Here is a 16,896-nt window from a genome sequence, read left to right as displayed (position 1 = left end):
AAGGGGTTTGATTGACAGGCCAGCAATTAACAAATGTGTCTTTAGAGATAATTAAGTCTCTTGAATGGCACTGTATTATTTGAAGGAAAAAAGGGTCACATTTTCAGTTTTATCATTCTTGCCATATGATACTGCATGAGAGAGAATGTTTTGTTTATGATGTAGTTATCTCTTTTCTAAGCCAGCTCTATCCATGTCCTTTCCTCAAAACTGGAGTATGTTAATTTGCTTGCCCAGGATAGCCTTCCAGATAGAGTAGATGAATGAACCTCACCAGACACTAATAAATAAATAAATAAGCTTGTCTTTTTAAAGACCAAATTTCAGCCACCTGCAATCAGTTGCGTAAGAGGGGCACCTCCCAAGGAAGAAAACTGCAGCTGCAGCCACTTATTGTGCCCTAGCAAGTAGAGTCTCAGCTGATATAAAACAACAGAGCCTATAGCATTTAGTGACGTGATTTTACAACAGCTGAGGACATGTGCTTGAGACTTTAAATTAGCCTTCAGGGTTGCGGTGGGGGGAGTTGTCTTTCTCTTTTGCAGTTGACTAAATTAGGACATGTCTATAAAACTGCAAATGTTGCAACAAGGCAGCTGGGAGGAAGATGGAAGGAGCTGTTGCTCCTTCCAGGTGCTTTAGGGGGAAAGACAAGTAGTAGGGTTCATATGAGAAATTGGTAAAAATAATCCTGGTTTTAAATGACAAGCTGTCCTTTCAGGTACTGATTAAGTTCAGATACTTGTCTATGGGCTTTGTACTTCATCTCTGGTGATCTGTAGAAGCTTTTGTCAAAAGTGAATCTCTCTTTAGATTTCAAGAGACTGAAAAATGCTGCAGCTGGGTGATTTCAGTCCTTCAACCTTCGATTTTTACATCAATACCAAATGTTTTTGGTATTTTGGTCTTTTCATCCCAAAGCATTTGGAATTTAACTGGTCATAGTGTTTGTCACTGCATCCTACATGGTACTAGATAGGGCAACTAGAAAGAATTCACAGGTAGATAAAGAAAAAGAGACTAAATCGTAGGAGCAGATGAAAGGATAAGTATTATGCGGAGTATGCTTAGCATCTCTTACTTGACATAGTGACTAGTTGAACTATGTTATTCCCCGCAGCATTTTGGAAATGGGTCCATTACTCTAATAAATAGTGCTATTGGGGACGGCTGTGTTGAATCACAGCTCTTTCCCTGGATGAGAAAGACTTAATCAAAGTCTGAAGACTTTGATTAAGTCACTTCAGCTGGAAACTGTTCTCCTTGAATAGGAGAACTTATGATACCACTTTTGAAACTGGAGGAGGAGGCTGTGGGAGAAAGTTCTCTTCTTCCAAGTGACCCAAATATACCAAAGTTTGTAACATGATCTGTATAAATTCTGAGTTTTTTAAACACATTTGAAAGTTGTATTTTTCTATAATGAACTGACCCCTGTCTATGTCACCTGCCTCCTGGTGGCACATGTCACATACCATCTCCAGTTTCCCCCACCTGGCTCCTGGAAGACAAACTTTCTGCACTCCCACTGCGTAGTCCTGACAGCTTTGTGTCGCTGGGCTGAGTCACTGGTGGAGTTGGTAGTGTTGATCGCCCTCAGGATAATCTCAGTGTCTGAATATAATGTTTGCTTGATTACTTGCAACCTGCTAAACTGCAGGCTTCACAGTTCTGGCTTTTATTCAGTGCCATAAAAGTGTTAATGCAACATTTATCGTCAAGTCTGCATGATGCTGATAGTCTTTCAGTTCATAAATCACATGCTTTTGTCATTTCTTTTAACCGCTCCACATGACAAATCACACATCTCTTGTGTCAAACTGCCCAGAGTTAACAAGCCCTGCTACCTTCACCTTACCAAAAGTTCAGCTCTACTTAAAGCCAATTTAGAGACACATAAAAAAGTAATAGGAGTGTCATTATAGAGAGATGTATGTCAAGAGTCAGAAAGACTTGTGGATTTGCTCACAGAGGTGGGATAAGCAGATAGTGGGAAAAGTCAGTGACAGAAATGCCCAGTGGTCTCCAAGGGAGGCATTGTGGGCATGGCAGATCATGGTCTGTCAGGAACCCTGCCCCACTGCAATGTAAGAGCAAAGGCATGAAGTATAAAAAGTGGTATCGAACTCTGCATTTTGTTGCTGGGAATGCGCTTTAGCTGTCAATATAACTGTAATTAGGTTTTTATAAGAATAATATATCAAAACAGTAAAGGGGCCAGTTTATTTCCTTTCTAGTCACTGCACTGCACCTTTTCTACTGTGTGTCCATAGCTGCTTAACCTACCTTCGAGCTTGTTATACTGATACTTTGCAAAATGAGGAGGTGTCTATAAATCATTACGATGGCAATAGTCACACTCAATTTTCACACGTCATTAGCAATCCCTGAATGTAGTTGTGATCATGGACACTGCCAAGGACTCTGTCAGTTAGTTTGGGCTCTTCAGACAACAGAGAGTTTGGAGGTGCTAAATAACTCTCGTGTTTTCTGGCCCTGTGCTAGTTTGCCTTCTGGCTAGCTCCTGGCTAGCACCACAGAGAAGATGCTGAGTACGTGTTCTGGATACAGAGGTATCAGGTACCAGGTACACTGACAATTAATTTATGAGTAAAGATAACACAAAGTGTGGTACGATCCCTTAATTTGTCATTTTTTTTTAATTTGGAAAAGTCAGTGATGTTCATGCGTGTGTCCCTAATGTGGGACACCTGCTGAAGCCGCAGTGAGAACGGCTCTGCGTAACGGCCTTTAAGCCTGCCCCATGGGACTGCGAGAGGAGTTTATGGGCCCCTGCAGCTGTGGAGTTCTCCCTTTGTAGGCAGAAAGGCTTGTCATCCCATGAGGCAGAGACAGATGCAAAACTCCTTACATACAGGAAAAGCCTTGGAGAAACACGTAGCTATTTTAATACTTAGTGTCAGAGCTGTAGTGATTAGTAGTATATAACAGGGACTTCTATTTGTGCCATTCAAACTCCTTTGTTAGTAAAGAGCTTTTATTAAACCCCTCCAAATCTGCTAAAAATAGTTTGTGTCCTTCAGCATCATTCTACAGTTATAGGCTCTTCATATGCTAAACTTGGCTTCACGCAGCCTTTTGAAAACATTCCGTGAGGGGGAAAGTAGAGGTAATAGCTGGGAACTGGACATGGGTAATCCCTGTTGTGGGAATTACCACACAAGTGGGGTGGCACCCCATGCTGATGCTCAAGGAGAGCACTGGTTCTCTTTTCAGGGAGTACCACCCAACTAGGCAAGCTGGCTGCAAAGCAGGGCATGGGCTCGGAGCAATGATGGGGCCTCTAGATGAAGGGGTAGCCCCAGCTTCATGTCAGTGGGGCAAAGCATCTCCTGTGCACTTACCGCTGGGTGTGCCTGCCCGCTGGCTTGTACAACTCGTCACAACACAGAAGGGATTAGAGAAAGAGGGGAGATGTGAATGAGAGGACGTGAGGGACAAGGGGAGATAGCAGAGCGTGGGTGGTGATTGAACAAGACTTCAGGTTGTGCCGTTAGTCCTGTAAAGGGTCAGCAGATCTCAGTGCAGCCTGAGCAGGAGAGTTGAAGAGTCCTAAATGTCTTTGCCCCAGCCCCTGAAGGACAGGAGCCAGCCTGACCCTTGCACATGAGTTTGAACCCACCGTCCCCTGCAGGGTCCCTGGGGCCTGTCCGCGCTCCTCAACACACAGGACAGCCCTCTTCGCAGACACAATGAGGTACAGGGAAACAGTTCTTACGGATAAAATGAAAGTATTGTGCTGAAGAAGTGAAATGGCTTCCTGGTGTGTAAATATACAAATTCACCCTGAGAACTACACTGGAATTGCAGTGTAAATATGACTTTTTGCCAGTGCCTGGACTAGGGTGGCCATGTGAGACCAGGCCTGGTAGGCCAGGGGCATGGTCCTATTCCTCCTCCATGTCCAAAAATGAAGGAAAAGCAACACATGGGGCAATGGAGGTAGGTGTGAACATGGAAACTTTGTTAGCCCTCTGGTTTGAGAAAAGGGGGATTGGTGTGTTGTATTCAGTAATGACTTGTAAGTGCTGAATATGGGCTTAGTAACCTCAGTGTCTTTCATGACTTATGGCCTGAAGCAAATAGACCTGAAGTGAGTACTCTATGCATTTGGACTTCAGTGTCTCACTTTTCAGGCAATTCCAGACTCAGACGTCTGTGTTGAGCATGTGGTTTCCTAAAGAGCTCTCAGACTGTTACTTGGCATACAGCCTCCCCTGTGGTTCCTTCTCCATGGTGGTAGTTCTCAGCAATAATTGGTGGCCAATGTAAAATCTAGCAAGGGCAGAAGTGAATGGCCTTAAATGCATCAGGCTGAATATTTCAGAGCCACAAGTTTTTTGGCTTTTTGTTTTTCTCCTTTATCTGAGCTATCTAATCCCACTGTTAAGGGATAATGTACTGAAGGAATCACAGACAACCAAATATCATATACATAAATACATACATATTAATACATGTATATAAAATAAATTTGTGGCAGTCCCTCCCTGCAAAGACTATGACTGTGACCCCCCAGTGTGCAACCTAATGTCATGTGATAAACAGCAAGGACTGAATATTACTACATGACCCAGACACCAGGGGGGAATGAAAGAGACAGTCCCTAAATTAATTTTCAGTTTCAGTAGGATCAAGCATAAGGGAAATAAATGTAACTCAGTGCGATGTTTAAAAGCACAACAAGAAGTTTAAAGTTCAGCCAAATATCTCACACTGTGCATTGCCCTGTGCCACATCTCTTCAGCCAGTGCTCTGAGCAGCAGTGAAAAATCCATGCTAACAGCTGAGGACAAAGTGCCCAAGGCAGAAGGAGGAATCCTCTCTGCTCCTGTTTTTGATGTTGTCTCACTTCAGAGTTGTTGCTGCTCGTATTGGCTCCTGAAGATGCTGGCAATAGAGAAGGAGAGCCAGCCCTTCCTGATCTGGCACCAGGATTATTTCCTATGGTGAAAGAGATGGGCTTTGCATGAGGGATGAGTATCTGTACAGGAATATTAACTTTTTTTTAAAGCCCTAGTGCTAGAGGGAGAGCTCATTCTGCCACTTGTACCAGGACCCAGGATGCCCCCAGCCAGGATGGCTGAGCAGATGAGCTGTGCTGAAGGTGGGATTGTTTCTGTGTGAGCAGCAAGAGTGGAGTTCAGAGACTGCAGTGTACTTGTGATGAAGCCAATGCTGAAATAAAACGTTCTTTCATAGAAATTAAAACATGGCAGGTTGGTGTTTCGGTTAGTTAGAGGCTCCAGGAAGCCTCTGGAGAAAGGCGGTCCTGTTTGTTTTGTAGCACGCAGTCCTGGCAAGTACATAAGGAGCATCTGTAGCTCAAGCGCTGCACAGGAACAAATTCCAAAACCAGGGACATCGTCACAGTTTTACTGGTAATAACCACCTTACCCTCGAGGGAAAGGAGCACACTTACCCCCTGCATTATAGTGCAGAGCATTGCTTAATCTCTGCGGGGAAGGTTCTGTTTCACTACTTGCTTTATTCAGGTGTATTTTCTCCACCTCTCACCACAACTGGGATCTCTTCTCAGACATAATAGCTGACAAGACACCTACAAGCTCTGAGCAGAACACAGGGTTTCTATCATGGGGCAGGCAGATTCTCCCAAGAATGCCACTGAAAGGGGTTAAAGAATAACAATAATCCACTTGCAAGTCCCTGCTGTAACAGGCTTTGCAAGGGCTGAGGTCCCCCAGCAGCCCCTCTGAGCCGTATCCGAGGGGTGCAGTGTTGTGGAGTTGTCAATACCCGTGCTCAGATGGATAGTTTGCTGGTGGGGCAACTTCCCATCTGGTGTGGCGGGGGAGGAGCTGCCCCAGAAATGGACTATGACCACAGTGATTGCCACCAGAGCCAAGGTGTTGTTAGTATGAACGAAACAGGATTATTTAGCCCACAGCAGGGTCAGACTGAAAATGTATTTTATGATGTTATATAATTTGATGTTAACAAAAAAAATGTCCTATGAAGTGTTATCATGACTCAACCTAATGAAAGAAAAATGACACCCTCCCCATTTGCCCAAGGGTTCATATCACATTTGAGGTGCTTTTCACTTTCAAGATGTTGCAAGAACATTTTGAATCCTTTTTAAAATGTTGATATCTTCTTTTTTTTCTTTGCTTTGTTAGTCAGAATAATATTTCTTGAAGTGTTCAGTCTTTGCCAATGACCTTAAACAAAAGCAGAGCTAGAACAAGGGTCTAGGCTAGCCGTCTCAGATGAGAAAGGGGATTTGTGATACCCTGGGACGAAGAAATGAGTTTTAGGAGAACAAATGGTGCAGAATTCTCCTGTAACCCCTAGATAAAAGCCTGCTCTGGTCCCTTGGGGTCCTGATGGTCCCAGAAGTTTCTCTTACCTCCTGTGGTGTTCCTCCCATTGTCCAAGAATGTAAGTGAGGGCTGAACCCTGCAGTTCTCCCAGAAACCTTGTAATTCCTAAAGAATTATGGTGGGTTTGGGATTCTGAACTCCCTTGGAGCCTCTGATAATCCCTGCCTAAAATCAGCACTTGTAAACATTGTAAGCAAGCACACGAAGACAAATTAATCCAGTCTTGGTTCATCCAATAGTTAACTACTCAATCCGCCAAAGCAGTTTCAGTGATTGATGTCAAGGTTCAAAAATGTGAGTTTTCTGATTCCTTAGTATTCTATATGCTCCTGAAAACCACATAAAAATATAGCAAAAGCACAGAAGTGCCATACAGGCACAGGAGGTGGGGAAATATTCAAATTCACATTAAAGAAATAGTGAAGCTTGACCTTTTTTTTTTTTTTTTTTTTTTTTTTTGCTTGTTGGTCTAAAGTTTCAAAGTTTCAGCAGGGAAGCCCTCAGCCCTAAAGCAGAAGCCATGCACTTACAGCTTTACAAGTTTGGAAGATACATTTCTGAAGTTGTACTTAACCAAAGGGACAATTTGTCAGAGAAGAACAGGGAAGAAGGCGACGTTAGCAGGAGACCTATAAGCAGAAAAGGGTAGTCGCTGTCTGCAGAACATTAAGGGTTCATCTGGGGTCAGGTTGGGGAAAAACATAGCAAGCTGTTAAATTAGCAACTCTGCTGAAATAATGATATTTAGAACTCTGCAGAGTTGTGGATTTTAATCCCCAGATTCACATTTGAGACATTATGTACATCTCGCTTGGACATCTGGGCTCAGAAAGTGGAACAGTAGTAGCTGTTCTCTGGGAAATACTCCCTGGGAATCTTGTTTTCCTAGTTTCTGTAGGAAAGCTGTGTCTGGCACAGAGCCCTCTGTCTGTGCCCTCTGTATGTGTAGATGGTCTCAGCTGCTGGTGCAGGACCAGGAGGGCTGCGGCCTCCACAAGCCTTGCAGGGACATCCACGAGCCAGCGCCCACAAGCACCTGGTTGGACTTGGGGTGCTCCAGGGTGACTGCTCTGCTCGGAGCATGGCCAGGAGCCTTGCATGTGCATTGGAAGTGCTATGGGAAGTGCCTGCTCCCTGTGCTTATGAGAGCTGAGGACTGGGGCGGCTCCTGTGATGGCTCCAGGTGAGGGGCCCCATTGGTAGGGCTGGGGAAAACGGCCAGGTTTAGGGCCCCTATCGCACTTGGGTGAGTGTTGGTGCTGGCAGCGGCTCAGGAGCACCCTGCTGGTGTCCGGGCTGTGCAGCAGTGTGGGCATCGCTTCGTGCTGTGAGGGAGCTGGGGAGCGCCAGGGAGGCCCTTGCTCCGCGCGGGTCTGGGGTGCCCTCTGTACGCCCTGAGAGCGGTGTGTGCAAGGGGGGGTGCCCCGTTTCTGGCTTTGCCTTTGGGTGCCTGTGAACACAGGTAACCTGCTGGCGTGGGGCGTGCGCAGGCAGCCGCACCCAAGAGCCTCTCCAGCTCTGCCGGGCAGGTGAGCCGGGAAGGCGCCTGTCGGCGAGGAGAGCCTCGCTTGGGAATTTGTGGCTGTGCTCTGGACCCTCGTCATGCCCACGTACTGTGTCACTGGGAGAGGAATGCAGTTACCATGGGTTACCCTATCAGTACGGGGACCAAGTGCCTCCCCTCTCAAGCGCTCTATAAAAAGAGTCTCTCAAAGATACCCCACTGGCTGCCGCCTGTCTGCACAGCCTGGGAGAACGCGGCCCGGGAGGGAGGGACGCGCGTCACGGACCCGCCGGCATGCCTTCGGCTTTCCAGCTTCAGTGCCACTTTGTCCTCATCTTCCTGGCAGCCCTGAAGGGGGAAGCCAGGTACCTAGAGGTGAGCAATGCGCTGTGCCGGGTTTCTGCTTTCCTGTAACTTGCATTTCCAGTGTTACAGCATCCTGCTGTTCATCTCTCCCTCGCTCCCCCTGCATTAAACCTACATCTAACTGCACAAGAAAGGCTAATGAGAGAGTCGCTTCACCCCTCCCCATTTCTCTTGTTTATCTTCCCTTTCCTCAAACTTGCATTTTTGCTGAGGAGTTCAGAGACTCACTGTGTGCTGCACTTCAGGCTCACCCCTTTGTGCCAGGTTCGTTCCTCTCGGCAGCAGGTTGCCTTGGACCTCAGCAGGTTTCTGACAGAGTTCTTCCTCAGCTGTGCTCTTTTTGGAGGAGGGATTTAATCTGCCGGTGCTAGTTCTAAGGAGATGCAGAGAGGGGACCACGTCTCATTTTCTCCCAGACTCTTTTTGTCCTGTTTCCTTCACCAGGTGAGGGATGCTGGTGAAGATGAGCCCTTCCTCCTCCTCAGCGAAGATCTGAAGCGAGAGCTGTCTGCAGGGCAGATCTACCGTCGGTCGCTCAGTGAGTTTCTTTGGTTCTCTGCTGGGGACTCCCGATGTGAGGGAGAGCCCTGAGGAGAGCTAAGAAAGAGGAAGGGGGGCTAGGGAACAAGGGGGCTGCAGGTACTTTCCAAGAGGGCTGGAGGAAAAGGAATGTGTTTAAAACCTCTGGGAGCTGTGGTTATGGCAGGCAGATGGAAATGGGGCTCCGTAGGAGGAAGGGGTGAGCTCAGAGCTGGGGCCCTGACTGGCAGCCAGGATGGGGGTCACCAGCCCAAGTCCCTGTGACAGAGGCAACCTTCAGGACAGGACTGTGGGCTCCAGGGGAAGGGAAGGGTGGGAGGAATGTGGGAGATGAGGGGGAGAGAAATCCGAAGCAACTGAGTGTTCATACACTTGTGTGCACGCACATGCATACACACACAGAGTTTCAGTTCAGAGATGCTTCGGCACCCAGCGCCTCTCATCACACACACATGCAGAGTTGCTGTCATCTCCTCAGTGCTCGATATTCACTCAGCAGAGCCTCCCTGGTCCCCTTCCCCCTGTCCTCAGGGGAGGATCTCTCCCCCGCTCCCTTCCCTTCCCCTCCTGGCTGGTGCTGGGTCTGGCTCCCAGCGCGGAGCTGGAGGCTGAGGCAGGTTCCTGGCTGCGTTTCTGCAGGATGCATTGACATGCTGAGCACAGAGGGGCAGTTCACCTTCACCGCCGAGCAGCCCCAGCTGCACTGTGCTACCTTCTTCATCGGGGACCCCGAGGAGCTCATCACCATAGACTACGACTCCGTCAACATTGACTGCCAGGGAGGTGATTTCCTGAAGGTAAGATGGCAAGTCCCGCTCCTCTTCCCCTCCTCTCCTCCAGTCCTCATGGGTGAAGTTATGTGTGGAAGGGGTAGACAAATGTGTGTGAACGGGAGTGTGTCTGTGTAGAGCACAGTTTTGCACATCAGCCACTCTGGGACATGTGTCCCTCCTTCCCCCAGGCCCTTGGGAGTGTGCTGTCCCTGTACAGCACTGGTGCCGGCTGAGCCTCCATCTCCTAGCTGCGGCACAGCCTCTCCTGGACTTTTCCAGGAACTTTATCTTCCCAGGCAGAAGAGCACATCTCTATTGAGCTCCTATATCCGGGGGAAAGTTTGAAAAGTTGGGTCAATGCAAGCTAACCCTCTCAGCCAAATAAGGAGGGCTTTGTTACTCCTTTTGTAGCACCGTGATTCATATGAACCCTGCAGCTAATGACACAGCTTTCCAAACTGCTATTTCTGCTCCAGGATCTCGGCTCTGTGGTCATTAGCATTTGTTTATTGAGAGGCTCTGTTAAATGGCCCTACTGGAGCTTTTCAGGACATCCACTCTGAATAGGGCAGCAATTTCATGACTCAGAGCCATTTATGTTCCAGAACCAACAAATTTTACCCAAGCATTTTGCCGGCAGAGAGGAATGTTGGACAAGATCTGAACTCAGTTCAGGAGACAAGGGGAGGCTCAAAGGTGCCTCTACTTCCCACCTCAAGCTCTGCCCTTCGCAGTGCTGCAGCTCTACAGGGCGCAGCCCCCATCCTGCCTGCGTGTGAGCTCAGCTCTGAGGAGTAGGAGCAAGGAAAATTTTCCTTCAGATCCTACTGCACTTGGAGAGATGTGGTCCCCTCTGCTTGTTTTCCCTCGGGAATCTTATCTTTGCACCCTTTACCCCTCGCCAGGATCTCTTCAAATGCCAAGTTGCTATACCTAGCGGGTGCATTGATCAGGCTGATTGTAGGCTGATTGACTTGCAGCAATTTATAAAGGCTAGAAAAATATCAAGAGATTTTGGGGGCTTCATAGAGTTTTACTCCCTTTGTTTATGGAGCCCTCAGTTTATTATGCTATTGAATTTATAAAGACAGCTTTTCCCTTATGTGATTTGAGCACCCATATCTCATAACTTAGAAAAATTTGCAGTTCTAGAAAACCCTGAGAGTGATCCTGCAGCTCTTCAAAAGAGGCACCCATTTTCACCTTAGGATTACTCACCTGAGCAGTAGCAGTGGCAGAGAATGGTCCTTAGATATTAAAAGTGTCAGCAAAGACCAGCTGAAGCGTAGAAGGAGTTACTGGGTGAGAGCAGCAAGCAAGGAAGGTAATTGTTCAGCCACACTAGAGTTAATGCAAATTTCTAGTTCTGACATATTTCTGATACATTTCCCTGAATATGATGAAGGCAAAATTGTTGCTGTTGTTGTGAGGAACAATTAAGACCCAGCCAAACAGGCAGCATTTGTTCTGCTTTCTAGTGGTTAAGGCGAGCTGAAAGACAGAATGCAGAAGTGAGGAATATCTCTGCCTGCAATTCCTCCCCAAAACCGCAGTTCTTCCACATTGAAGCACCAATGCTCTGGAATGCCTCCAGGACAGAGAGAGACAAGCTGTAAAGCATGTATGAGGGAAAATGACAGGCCATGTCAGTGGAATTAATGTCCAGAGCTTGAGAGGGTGGCCTATGTTTGATGTGGCTTCCAAATCAAGTTGTTCAAAAACTTGACTCAATAACAATGTGGGATTACAACAGTAATAACCTCTAAATTGATGCAAATGTCATGATGGAACAAAGAGCTGCCTCCTCCTCAAGCATCACTAACATTGTCATCAGAAAGAGGTAAAAATTACATTAAAAGGTATCTATTCCCCAAATATCTATTTCCCAAGTACTTATCATCAAAGTTGAATAATTAGTAAAATGCCAGGAAATACAGAAGTGTAAAGTATATTCTTTTGATTGGTGGCTTAGAACAAGTCATCTGGTATCAGCATAAAAAAGATCTATGAAATGAACAAGTTGTCTCTGCAATACTTTATTTCTGTTTTACTAGCAGAATGAGTTTTATAAAACTGTAGTTTGTATTATTGAACCCCTTTAGGTATTTGATGGCTGGATACTAAAAGGAGAGAAATTTCCTAGTTCCTTGGACCATCCCCTCTCCACTTCCCAAAGATACGTAGATTTCTGTGAAACTGGCAGTATTCAGAGGAGCATCAGGTCATCACAGAATGTCGCAATGATCTTCTTCAGGATTCACCAGCCAGGCAATGGATTTACTGTCACTGTCAAGAAAAATGCCAACCTTTTCCGTAAGTCTGATTTTTATATTGCCAAATGGGCTTACATTTTGTACAGAAATCAAAATTAATATATCAGTTTGCATCAAATTCACTCTATGTTTGCACTGGATTAGTTTCAATAACTCCACTGGATACACATGCACCAGGATTTGATCCAGGCTTAGTATATGTTGCAAAATAAATATAAAAATAAAACATAGTGAATAATATGATTAATAATAGATATAATTTTAGCAGAGCTTCTGCAGTCAGGAACCAAAGGATGTATGGTTCAAAAAAGTTCTAGTCCAGTCTAATATTGTCATGTCCAAACACATTTGGCAAGAACAAGCAAAGTTAATTAAGAGATTTTTAATCTTAGGAATTTTTACATCTGGATGAACAAAAATTAAACAAAAAATTGCAAATGTTCAGCCATACAAACAGTATTTTGAACAATTACATGAAAAGTGCTATTTGATTATAAGGATCTACTTTCAAGTTGTCTCCCTAAGCCCCAGAGCTGTCAAAGTAGGCAGGATGATTACATGCATGAATTTGTCCAAAACGGGCAGAAGATCTGATTTAAATATTTGACCACTGTTGTTCAGGCCAGTATGGCTCAGCTGCTTTACTGTGCAAAAGCTGGAGAACCTGCCCTGCTCTTTGTTGCAGAGGCCCAAGCTGGGAAGTGGTGTCTCCACGTTGGTGTGTCTCCGTGCCTGCAGATGTGACTGTTCTGTGCAACTGCTGCATCTGCCTCCAGATTTTTATTTTAGCAATGTCTGGTAACAGCAAGTCAAAACCAGACATAAAACTGAAAGAAAGCCCTGCATCCGTATCTAATCCCCTTCAAACTGGCACCTTCCACCTCGACCATGTGAATTGTTCATGTGTGGTGGGAGCTTTCCTACCTACAGCTCCACCTTCGGGTTCTGCCATGCTCAATACTAAGCTGTAAGCAATGCACAGGGAATTTCTAGAGAACCAATGCCATGTAAGAAATATAGAAAACACCATACGATTTTTTTTTCAGCATTGTGTTATATATCTCAGTAATGAAATCATCTGTTCTGTATGGTAAATGCACATGTCCTTGCTATACTGGGACAGTTATGATTGCACAACTAACTCTTGCACCTTCTCCCCACGCCCCAGCTTGCAATGTCATCTCTCAGACTCCTTCTGGAAAATTTACCATGGTCATTCCTCATCAGCACAGGAACTGCAGCTTTTCTATAATTTACCCAGTGGTGATAAAAATATCTGATCTTATCCTGGGACATTTAAATGGCCTCTTTCTAAAGGTGAGCTTTTCTGTTCCATAGTAATTTTCCTGGGACAGGAAGAGGGATGGGGAGGGTAAAGCAGGGGCAGGCTCTGCTCTCGGCAGCGGCTCTTACGGCATGTGTGCTCGGGATCACGTTCACAGCCGCTGCGGGCTCCCGCGTCCCCACAGAGATCAGCACTGGGTCTGTCTCTGTCGCTATTGTCTCTGTAGTGTCACAGAGGCAATCGAATTATGCAGAGTGCCATTAATGCATGTAAATATTGCTTGCCATATCAAAGGCTAAGAATCTCATTAGGAGGAAAGGAGCACTTGCCTAGAGAGTGGTCTGTCTGCATTTAAGCTAATGAAAGCAGCAATGGTTCTGAACAGACACCGAGTTTGTTATCTTGCTGCTGATGCAACTGGTAGCCTGCATCCTTCACTTGGATGAAACCAATTAGTTGTTTTACCCTTGCCTTACATGCTATTTTCACAGAGACTCTCCCTTTTTCTCATCAGAAAGAGACTAACTCCTGCTTTTATTATCAAGAAGTAGGCAAAAAATAGGCAAGAAAAAAGTCAAAACAAGGAAAATATAAATCAAATTTAAAGCATTTTCTACATTAGAAGAATATTGATTAAGATATTTTTTCACGCAAAAATATCATTTTGTTAATTCCTACTTCATCTGAACAATAGTGTATTTTAGCAACCGTATTGCTTAGGGATCTAAAAGTTCAATACAGCTTAAGTTACTGCCTATCAGCTGAGTGTGGGCATACATTCAGTGCATGACTGTATTAATCTGATTACATGTCTAAACCCTATGATCAGATTGCTTATCTGCACTTAAGTCAATTGAATCAACACTTTAACTACATAACTGTAATTTTCAGAGCCCACTTAGGTCTTTCTTTGGAATCTCTAAGGAAAATTAACTTGTTAGTGTCAAATTGAAGTATTATTACTTGGGATAAGAACAGCCAGATTTTTCTTACAGTTTTGAGCAGAGGGCTTCTAATAACAGCTGTTGACTGCAATCATGTCTAGAGAATTGTTATATTTTGAAGATATATAATACATTTTTGTCTTTGTCTTTTCAGAAACCATCAGCAGGCTGCACAGGAATGGGGGACTTCGTAGAGCTGTTAGGAGGAACTGGCTTAGACCCTTCCAAGATGTTTCCACTAGCTGATCTCTGTCACTCCTTTCATGGCTCGGGTGAGAACTCCTCCCCCTCCTAGTTACATCTCCACATGATAAAATAAAGAACTGGAGGGAGTCCTGCAGGGTCCATCCAAATGTGGACTTCCTGCTAGACTTGTGAACTTCATGTGTAGCTGGTGAGAATGAAAGCTATTCAGTCAGTATGTTTGGTACAGCAAAACCAAAAGTGCTTTCATTTGCCTGTGTGTATAATCATTATAACAAGGTTAAGCTATTCATTTTTTTAAACACTTGCATATGACAGATATGGTTATTAAAACCTCAATAGACATGACCCTGGAAATTTATAATAAATGAAGACAGAGTGGTTACATTTTTTGTTAAGGAATTGTTCCTCACCTAGACAGTGTATCTTTTCTGCTGCAGAAATAAAAACAGACCTCAGAGCTTTCACTCACTGCTTCAGACCTTGGGGGAGCTCTGAACGTGTGGCCACAATTATGCCATGTTCCTAATCTTTCCCAGCATAGAAACAAAAATTCCCAAATCCCCTCATATTTAATGTAGACGAGTAAAAAATCTAGCAGTGATGACACAGCTAGGCTTCCATAAACCATATGTATGCGTGGCTGATGGAGCATTTGACCTTGGAGTGTAAATGAGTACACCGGAGGGGCTGTTTTTCCTCATGGTTAGAGACCAGAAGCATTCTCCAGGGCCTTTAATGGCACCACGAGGTAATGGCCCTGCCGCTGTTCAAAGCTTTAACCAACAAGCACTGGTGCTGAGCACTGCAGTGAGATTTAAACATGCTTTTCTGCGATGTGAAAGTGTTTTCAATAGACAGAAGGGGAGATCATATCCTGTCAGTTCACATTCTCCAAATGACCCTTTCCCTTAAACAGGCAAAGCCCTCAAGCAGCTCATCTAAATGCAATGGTCAGTGACATGCTTCCTAGGCTTGATTTTTGATTCTCTCTCCATATTGTGCACTGGCATCTGAGTTTCTCTCTCTTGGCTCTTTTTTACTCTTAAATACCTTCACTTCTGCACAACACCACCCATCCTTCTAATAGGAAGAGTTTTTAAAATATTGATTTTAAATATGTCCATGGTAGGGTAGGGTAAAGGCTATTACCTTTAAGTGTCATGATTTCCAAAAGCAGCACACATCTCAAGCCATAGCCATCTACAGACCATTCTATCTTGTCTATCTATAAGTACATGAAAATAGGAGTTCATTAGAAGACTGAGTGGTATTGAGTAAAAGTTAGACACAATGAACTAGCCAAGCCATTGAAAGTAAAACTAAAAAACACAAGGAAAGTTTTAGTTTTGCCACCACCGGTCCATTATCGCTACATGCAAATACTTGCTTTGTTTTCACGATTACATACCTTTGTGCCATCTTTGTGTGACTTCAAGGAAAAAGTTTATATATAAAGCTATATTTATACTCTCATATTTATTTTCCCTAATTAGCCCAAATGAAGATTGGCTGTGACAATACAGTGCTACGAATGGTCTCCAGCGGAAAGCACGTCAATCGCGTGACATTTGAGTATTATCAACTTGATCTGCAGGAACTAGAAAACAGAAAGGAGAACAGCATTGAGGAATTCTGCTTTCCTAGTATCTGATAAGCCAAACAACACATTTTCACCCAACTAATGAAAATAAAATTCTGGTGGATTCAAAACAACTGGTATTATCAAACCTTTCTACAGTAAAAGCGTATTTCTTTTTTCATATAAATCAATCATTCCCATGAGCAAGCAGAACAAAACAACCACTATATTAATCTTTGTTATTACTATGATAATTTGTTCGTGCAATATTTAAGCTCATTTACTGCATCAAAAGTTGATAGAACAGAAGACTGTGTTTCCAATGCAACTATTATTAGGGGATATATACAAACCTCTGTAATTTGAGCACATACAAAACCCACAATTAGTATAAACTCCATGCAGGAACTTTATCCTTTTGTATCAGGTACAAAGAAACAAAAAAAAGATGGTGGAATATACACCCAGTTTTGTTACCAGAAATCCGACGTTAGTGTGTGTAAAAACTCGTTTATGATTATAAATGTACTATTTATTTCTAATGATATGTTTTTAATAAAAATTTATAGCATGAAAACTTCCTTACACAAATGCAAACATGAATAAATACATTCAAAGAGTTGGCAAAATGTTTATTATGTTGTGTTTTTCTGAAGAGCTCTTTTCACATTCTGGTTAACTTCCTAAGTCTTGTGCAGTTTTCTGGAAATGATAATTTTGAACACATGTCACTGTAAAATTGTGGACTATTAAAATAGCATTATGGGCAGAAATTTGGTTTGCCAATCTTGCATACACCTTCATATAGCATATTGTTCAGTTTAATACTTACTGGCACCTCTTCTGTTTAAAATTTTTGACTAGATGTCCTGCTAACCTGTGGAGCCAAGGATCTACAGCCACAGGCGTGGGTGTTTTTGGTCCTTTGGTCACCCAGAATAGGAACGTGAGCTTGGAGAAGCATTGGAGCATCAGTGTTGTAGCCTAGCTGGGAAGCGCGTGCGCTGATCCGCGTGTTTCTGCGAGGGCTATATGCTAAAACCAGGAGCAAGCTGTTCTG

At 44.2% G+C, this 16,896-nt stretch overlaps 1 protein-coding gene across 1 annotated transcript; it reads left to right on the top strand.

Moving 5' to 3' along the window:
- The first annotated feature begins 8,163 nt into the window (after positions 1 to 8,163).
- On the top strand, positions 8,164 to 16,609 carry CRHBP (corticotropin releasing hormone binding protein). The gene is made up of 7 exons (XM_010212335.2): positions 8,164 to 8,244; positions 8,680 to 8,773; positions 9,415 to 9,572; positions 11,651 to 11,861; positions 12,990 to 13,138; positions 14,205 to 14,322; positions 15,751 to 16,609. Exons 1-7 carry the CDS (start codon positions 8,164 to 8,166, stop codon positions 15,906 to 15,908), a joined length of 969 nt encoding a protein of 322 aa, XP_010210637.1. The 3' UTR covers positions 15,909 to 16,609.
- The last annotated feature ends 287 nt before the right edge of the window (positions 16,610 to 16,896 follow it).

This window comes from Tinamus guttatus, unplaced genomic scaffold (genome assembly GCF_059628265.1).
Source record: "Tinamus guttatus ecotype Peru unplaced genomic scaffold, ASM5962826v1 Tinamus_guttatus_pri_ptg000121l, whole genome shotgun sequence".
NCBI lineage: Eukaryota > Metazoa > Chordata > Aves > Tinamiformes > Tinamidae > Tinamus > Tinamus guttatus.
Note: the sequence above shows the minus strand (reverse complement) of the source record. Positions and strands in the feature narration are given on the sequence as shown.